Consider the following 9,009-nt stretch of genomic DNA (forward strand, 5'->3'; position numbering starts at 1 on the left):
TCAATAATAAATGACCAAATAGTTAAATAGATTACATCTAAAGCATCAATAATAAATGACAAAATAGTTAAATAGATTACATCTAAAACATCAGTAACTTTGCTACTTTTAAAGAGTCTTAATCAAATCAAGTTTTCATACTTTGACGAAGAATGAAAACCAAAAATAGAATATGTTAGCCTCTCTCATAAAACAATAATAAATCCAAAAATAAATAAATTAATTAAATATTCCAAGTTAGGAATTTGTGCCTAACTCTTGGATTGTTCCTCTAAGATAGGAGTTAGTTTAGGTAACTCCTATATTGGTGTGTGTCTGGTGAGAAATTATTTCAACCAAAGTAGAAATTATCTCAACCAAAAGTGTCTAAGATAGCACGCACTATCTTAACAACACTATCTCTCATCTATTTATTTGTAACACTATATTCAATTATTTTAAATGAATGAGAATGAGAGTGAGAATACCTGAGGAGGCCATGAGGCTTCAGCCTTTTTCTACCAATATTTTGTGTCTGGTTTTTATGTGTGTTTTTCTGTAATCTGTTTGAGTTAATTTCTTTTTTCAATATGTGGTATCAGAGCGAGAGTTTTGTTGACTTTGTAATACAGTTATGAGTGAGTGGGAGTCTGCGTTATTGGACTCTTATTAAGGATTCAATTAGCAGGCAGAACATTGATCACTGCCTAATTTTGATTGATTAACGATCTTCACCGGCACGCCTGGGGTTACACGCCCTCACTATGGTAGTAATATTGATGAGAGAGAATTGGCAATGGAATAAGATGGAGATAGGCTTTGGTCTGTGCGCATGAACAGATCCACAACCATAATCAGTCAAAGGCGGAGCCGTTAAGGAGAGAATCCTGGGCAATTTGGGCTTTCGTGATGGAAGGCCACTGAGCTATTTCACTTATGATTCAAATGGAATGAGAGATTCGGTTTGTTGGGTCCATTGCAGAGGTCATAATTGCATTTTTGAGATCGAGATGATGTGTTGAGAACGGAAACCGCCATTGAAGACTACAACATGTCCAACAATGAAGGCGGATGTCGTGCCAATTCTCGATATCGTGGTATTGCCATTCAATCCAGTGTGTTAAGTGTTTCACTGTGAAATACGTTATGGTGCAACGTCTAGCAAATTTTTGCTTCTTTATTCTCTGTCAAAATTACTCTGTATTGAAATAATATCCAGTGTGGACGTATTTATTTCTCTATGATGCTGCTTCGGTTTCATTTCCATTTTAATATGTGAAATCACCGTGTCAAATGTTAGATTTATTGTTGGATCTAACCTGAAATTGAAGCAAAAATCGTTGCAGGAGGAACGTTTCCTGTTTTGGAAGACCGAGACTAGTAATCATTGAAGAATGTCCAAGCTACGAAATAAATATCGTAGAAGATCTGCGTAAAGAGGAATCAGTCCACGCCTTTTGTTCTTGTGAACCACCAAATCTTGAGCCAACTTGAGATGATCACGAGTGTAAAATGATAAATTTTGCTTCTACTCTCCTTGCTAACCTGTGACAGTATCGGACACCTCATCTCTACGATTGTTCCAGGTCTCCTTGACTACATTGAGAACTTCTGCCATGGGAGGCCTATCGTCTCTGAATGGCTGAACGCAGCGATAGGCTATATCTAGCACCGTTTTGATGGACTCCAAATCACGAGCATCGACAGCCTCTACGATCCTGGGATCCACGATCTTCTTCACGTCCGGGTCTCCGCCTCTCATGAACATATGCGTCGAGTAAACAACCGACTCGGCCCCGCCGGAGGGCGTGTTGACGACTGCCTTCTGGCCGAAAATCAGCTGCAGCAGAATGATTCCGAAGCTGTAGACGTCGCTGGCCTCGGTCAGCTTGCCGCGCGTGAAATACTCCGGGTCGAGATAGCCCGTCGTCCCCTTGATCTCCATGGAGGCGTGTGAGAAATCCGGGGCGATGAGCTTCGAGATTCCGAAGTCCGACAGCTGATCAAATATTTTATTAAAGTTATCATTTTACACTCATTAAACTTAAAAGTGTGAACGTGAATTCACCTTTCATAAAGTGATTTTATAAAATCCATAAAATTGTTTTTTAATGGAAGAAAGGTAAATGAGTGAGAGTGGATTTACTTGACATGAAATTGGAGATGCATTTTTATATGCATGAAAGTGGTGAGATTGTGAGTTGAGAGGTTGGTATTTCGCTCTTTGAAATTGAAGAAATAAGGAGTGTTTCTATTTGTATTTGGAGTGATAAGGGAAAGTTGTTGTAATTCAAAGTATTGTTTTACTTTGAGAGGGATCGTGTCACTATCCATTTAGATTTGGAAGGCGAGTTGTTTCAAAGGGTTGTCAGCTTGGCATTATCATTGCTTCAAATGTACTCAGTGATTAATAAAGATATCATTTTTTTTGGTGTTGATGTGTCCTAGATCCGCCTGAAATTGAATAATGGGATCAAGGTACACTATGTGTGCTTGATGGCACATGTGTTTTATGGATTCATGTTTTTGCTTTTTGATCTGTGTCTAGTTTTGACAGATCAATAATTTCATCGCATACATAAAGTAAGCACAACACATAGCTGCAAGATCAACACTACAACAAATAATCAAAGTTTTCAACATCGGCATTCTACCTCAACAAACAAATTCACTCAAATACAATCAAGTTCATGAATCTGCAAACTCTGGCATTTCAAAGCAAAGTCTACATCACTACAATCAAGTTAATGAATTTCTAAACTTCAACGTTTCAGCGCACAGTCTACATCAACATTATTGAACTTGTAATCAAACTCAAATTACATTGAATTGTAAGGGTGCATTCTCGGTTGAAACCGACACCCAAGTCTTGAATTGAGTCAAATTGAATTCATTGTAGTGAGTCATTAAAATCATTGTAAGCTTTTTTGGGTGCATTTTCGACAGTGTTCGACACCCTTCCTTTAAGCAGAATCAAGTGAATGCACGATTTTTAACTCTAAAGCAAACAAGCAACAAGTTCACATCTCCTACAAGCGAGCGTGAGTATTCATTCAAGTGAGCATGAAGTCATCAATTAAGGCAAGTGAGCGTTCACACAAACGCGATCGTCATCAAGCGAGCATGAATTCCAGAGTCTAAGTAAGAAAGTTCTACAACTCTAGCAAGTGTTCCCAGCAAGTGCAATAAGCAACAAATCAAGCGAGCGTGCCATTCAAGTCCCAAGTCCCATAGCAAGCGAGCCTGTCATTCAAGTAACAAAATCAAGTGAAACAATTCAAAGCACGACATCTATGACAAGACAGCCTGATTTCAAGTGAGCAAGTTCAGATGGCGCAACATATTCAGTTGTTAAACATTCTTCACAGTTTGATCATCTCTAGTGATGAAGACATGGTGCACATCAGCAAAGAAACTCTTGCTGATATTTCATGGCATCTACAACAAACACATGAAACCATTGAGTTTCTTCAACTAGAGTCGCAACTACAAAGAGATGAGCTGCAACAAAAGAGTGCTTCTTCCAAGTCATTCAACCATACAAATGAAGATAAAGATGTTGATTCCAAATCACTCATCCAAACAACTTCAAGTGTCGAAGTTGTTCATGATCAAATTCAAATTTCTTCCAAACCCATCATCAAGCCGTGGGAAGAGATTCAAAATAACAAGAATCGATGAGGCTTAGGATATGTCACTGATGAAACCAATTTACATATCCCAAATTATTCCAAGCCAATTAAGTTTATCAGTGCAGGATTTCTTGCACAACTCCCCTCAGCAGGTTCTGAGAAAGTTGCAGTCAAACAGAATTGCACGCAACCTGAAGTTGAAGTCCAACCGAAGTGTTCTCATTGTCAAAGAACTGGTCATATGGAAGATCAATGTTTTGATCTCCATCCTTGTTGCCATTGTGGCAAGCCCAATCATTCCTCAGAAAAATGTCGCAACCAACAAAAATCAGCCAGATTGAAGATACATTATGAATGGATCGATCCTTGGGAATGGTCATCCACAGTCAAATGGTTATCTCAGTTCTACAACCGACTACAATCACACATAGTGCAGCGAGCAGTGAATCGATGATGGTACTCTCATGCAATTGAACGAGGGAGTACAACAGTGAAACTCTCCTACACCTGAAGGGGGGGAGTTCAAATATATTTTGGAGAATATTGTCTCTCTTTTCAGCTGACAAAGGGGGGAAAATGTCAATGAAATTGACAAGTGGTTGTCAGACTGAAAGTCTCGACAACATCAGCGAAGCAGCCAGTGGGCATCTTCATCAGCCAGTGGACATTTGTCATCAGCAGTGAGCATCAACAAATTCACCAGTGGGCGATCGACAGCCAAAGCAGCAGTGAGCAGCTTTCATCATAGCAAAAGCAGCATTGAGTTGTTTTTCGACATCTTTAGCCAGTGGGCAATCATCATCAGCGAATACGCTAGTGGGCGTTCATCAAATTGTGTCAGTGGACACCGAATGTTGTTTTCAAGCAAAGGACAGTTGGATCCTTTTGCGGCTTGGCACGTGATGGAGTTGTCAAGCAACGTTCAGAGATGAATCAGGCATGCAGCTGATTCATGTTCTCTTCATATTTGAGTTTTTCCTAGCATCAAATTTTGGCGGTTTTTTCAGGCAATGTTTTTGAGGATCAACATGAGAACTTGGAAGATGGTTCCTCGTTCTTATTTTGGATTTATCATTGAAGGGGGGAATGTTAGCCTCTCTCATAAAACAATAATAAATCCAAAAATAAATAAATAAATTAAATATTCCAAGTTAGGAATTTGTGCCTAACTCTTGGGTTGTTCCTCTAAGATAGGAGTTAGTTTAGGTAACTCCTATATTGGTGTGTGTCTGGTGAGAAATTATCTCAACCAAAGGAGAAATTATTTCAACCAAAAGTGTCTAAGATAGCACGCACTATCTTAAGAACACTATCTCTCATCTATTTATTTGTAACACTATATTCAATTATTTTAAATGAATGACAATGAGAGTGAGAATACCTGAGGAGGCCATGAGGCTTCAGCCCTTTTCCGCCAATATTTTGTGTCTGGGTTTTATGTGTGTTTTTCTGTAATCTGTTTGAGTTAAATAGATTACATTTAAAGCATCAATAATAAATGACGAAATAATTAAATAGATTACATCTAAAATATCGATAATAAATGACAAGAGTAAAACTCAATTAAACTAAAATAAATTTAAACAAAATAGTTAAATAGATTACATTTAAAGCATCAATAATAAATGACGAAATAATTAAATAGATTACATCTAAAATATCGATAATAAATGACAAGAGTAAAACTCAATTAAACTAAAATAAATTTGAACTAACTATAACATCTAACAAACCATGGAAATAAATGTGATACTGAAATTAATATCTTTATTTATTTATTTATTCATTTATTTTAGTTGAAGTTCTGTTAATTGTAGGGCGGGATAGATTGTTGTTATTCTCCACACCCTTTTCTATTTACAAGATGTGTCATGTCCGCTCTCGGGAGAATCTTCCTCAATAACAAGAACAGGTAGATGTTAAAAAAAAAAATACTCGTAATGGGTCTAACGAGCCTCTCTCGTTGACAGAATCACAACAACATGAGTTGGCCAGATAGCACTTTCCCAGCGACGAAGAACCTCCATGGTAGTTGCCCTTTAGGTTCCACGTGTATTTCTTAACTATTTTAATTGACGGTTAGTTCTTGCTTAGATCTTTATAGACAAATTATTTAAGAACGTTTTCCATGAGTGAATTAATTGGTTATATGGATCGTTTAAGAAGATGTATAACTAATTAGTTCGTGTGATGTTTAGGTTTCATTAAATTAAAGTAAATTATATAAAAAAAATTGTACATTGTTAATAATAATTTATTAGTTAATTGATTAAACAATGTCTAATAAATCTATTACAATTTTAATGAAAATCATTAAAATATTTTTAGATTAAAAATATAAATTATTTATAAAAATAAATAAACTATTAAAGAAATGTTAATCATTTTTAATTACAATTTATTTTTGAATAGAATAAAGGATGTTTAATAGAACTCACCATTCTCATAATAACACTTTAATATTAAAATTATAAATTATTTATAAAAAATAAAATAAAAATCTTAGAAAATGATAACAATTCTGGATAAATTTAAATTAGTGAATTGATTAAAACAAATTTAACAAATTTTTCATAATATTATTATAAATTTCTCACAATTCTAGTGATACATTCAATTATAGACATATACATGACAAAGAGTTATATTTATGCTGAAAATATTGTATAAGATGAAGTTCAAGTTCATAAGTCATTTGGTCCTAGAAAAGTTGGTAAGAAGAAGTTGTAGTTTCTTAAAGTCATAATGGTCCATGGTAAACCAAAAACCATTTTGCATGGTAAATTCAAGGAGTCAAATTTGTGAAAAAAAGATGGGATTATATGATGTAATTGTGCAAGGAATGCATGATCGGTTAAACCCAACCTCCCTGAAAGTTTTGATCCAAATAATACAAGTTGAATTCTGCAGGTGTTTTATAAGCCTTGTTGGGTCAAGCCTACATGTATTTATGTGATGGAACATGTAACCATGTGGCATATATCCTCTTATGTATATAAAGGATGGGGCATCAAGCCATGGAATCAACCACTTGGATAGTTACAAGGGTAGAAATTAGACCTGTATCTAAGTTCGATGTGGAATTAAGGGAGGAATGTGAGATAGAGTAATCTCAACAAGTGACTAAGTTGGTATCAAGTTTAACATGTAGATGAAACAAGTAGGTGAAGAAAATTCCTAGAAAAAGGTTGAGTATGGCACATGGAACCCATGTATCTCGATAGACGAATTTTTTTTGTATGGACATCAATGATCAATGGTCATAGAAAGAAATAGAAAGTTAATGGAATAATCAGTATGCAATTACAAAAAATGGCACAAAATAAATTTCAATGATAAAGCAAGGCCAAGTAAATGCATTGATATGATTATTCTTCAACAGTGTTTCATAATTGTGTGTAGAGTTTAAAAAATTGTTGAAGAATAATCACCTTCTGGAGGCCGACAACTTGTCCCAACATTCTTTTGGAAAATTCTAACACTAGACTTCTTCAAAATCAATTTAATTTCAAATGAGTGCATGAAATCCAGAGTTTTTTCCATGTTTTTCCTCGATCACACACACAACACTGAGCAGAACTGGTTGGTTGCTTGCACAACACATCTAGCCAGCAAATGGGAAGTTTTAGTCGCTCCCACAAGCCTTTATGCATGCCACTTGAGTATAGCATCAAGGAAAATAAGAGTTATTTCCCTCAGACTTGCAACAAAGCTTCAAGGGGGTTACATGGCCTGTAAACCGTCCTTCCAAGCCCAAATTGACATTAGGAAACCAACTGCATGACTCAACAAGACTCTACACACATCATCAACTAGAATTATAACACACATGTAGCCCAGCTTCATATGAGGCCTAATTATTACCTCATAACATTTCTTCTGCAGACCTTCTAAGACTTATAAAAATATTTTACATCATCATTATAGCCCTCAACAAGTGTACAATAGACTCAAGATGATACATAGGGACTCATGAGTACATACTTCAATAGGCGACATCAATGGCAACACAAACATTCCAAAAAACTCCCCCTTTGCCAATGATGTCAACTTGTAGCTTCTAAAATATAAATATGACATTTACATATATCAATTTGAAGCTTAGCACATATACAACTCAATCTCTCCTCCCCTTTGACATCAATGGAAACGGGTTTTACATGGCAAGAGAAAATAGGCATCAACAATGTGATACATGGCCAAAAATGGAGTACTCGCCCTGAATAGGTGTAATAAATACTCCCCATAAGTTGTTGAACATTATCCCCATGAATATATATGAGACCACACCATCTTGAAAAAGAAATAAACATGAAGAGGCAATCCATATTGAAATGAAGCAAGAAGAAGCAAGAAAAAAAGTTCATAATGATTTGAAAAGCATGCGAACAACTAACCACTACCCATTCTCCAAATAATTCAGCTAAAAGTGCTCTTGGTGGTAGCCTTATGATAACACTCCATGAAAAACTCATCATTGCCTTCGAAAAGGCACAACATCCATCTTCTCTCTAAGATATTCAAATTGCTCCCTTGGAAGTGGCTTGGTGAAGACATCTACAATTTATTTAATTGAAGCAATATATTGCAACTTTACAACTTTGTTGACCACTTGTTCTCTTAGAAAATGATATTTGATTGGTATGTGCTTGGTCTTGGAATGAAGGACCGAATTTTTGGAGATGCTTATTGCACTTGTGTTGTCCACCACTATGGGAAGAGGCTCTTGATACTCAACATGCATGTCTTGAAGAATTTTATTCATCCATCAAATGTGTGTGCAACAAGTAGCTATTGAGAAATGGCAACAAGAAATTATACTTTAATTTGTCCTTGATTTTAAACTAGGAATTAAAATTGAATTCTATTCTCATAGAAACTTGTAAATAGTTAATTAAGTTTAATTGACTTAATTAGCTTAGGAATTTCAAGTTGGAAGTCTTTCTGTAGTCATGTATATGCTCTCCCTAAATTTTAAGGGTCCAGGATGAGTTTATTTGAGTTGTAATTATATAACTCAGTTTGAATGAGTTACAATCAATTAAACTAGTTCTAACTGTTTATGGAACTAGTAGAGGATTAGTAGTGAGTTGGTGCACTAGTGCATCCTCAATGCTACTCCAGCTAACTGAAGGTTCCCTCATGCAAAACTTATGCATGTCACTTTAGAGAAAGACCCAGTTGAGACTAGAGTGTAGGGACAATGTACTATTAGTTGTAGAATGATCCGAGTTGTACAGATCATGCATGTAATCAGAAAAGGACATAGATTTGGATTACGTAGTTATGAAAGAAGGAATTTCCAATTAAATATGGGTTATTTCTCTTAGGAATTGCGCAAGGAAATAAGGGCTCAACAGACAGTAGAAATTGGCTAAGTGTTGGTCAGTGCGGGCTT

General features: G+C 35.8%; 1 protein-coding gene across 1 annotated transcript; it reads right to left on the reverse strand.

Annotated features, from left to right (window-relative positions):
- Positions 1-1,519: 1,519 nt before the first annotated feature.
- On the reverse strand, positions 1,520-1,924 carry LOC149163315 (calmodulin-binding receptor-like cytoplasmic kinase 2). The gene has a single exon (XM_089429074.1). It carries the CDS (start codon positions 1,922-1,924, stop codon positions 1,520-1,522), a length of 405 nt encoding a protein of 134 aa, XP_089285200.1.
- Positions 1,925-9,009: the final 7,085 nt, after the last annotated feature.

Source organism: Pinus tabuliformis, chromosome 5_1 (assembly GCF_031772625.1).
Source record: "Pinus tabuliformis cultivar Carrire ecotype Pingquan chromosome 5_1, CPIR1, whole genome shotgun sequence".
Taxonomy (NCBI): domain Eukaryota; kingdom Viridiplantae; phylum Streptophyta; class Pinopsida; order Pinales; family Pinaceae; genus Pinus; species Pinus tabuliformis.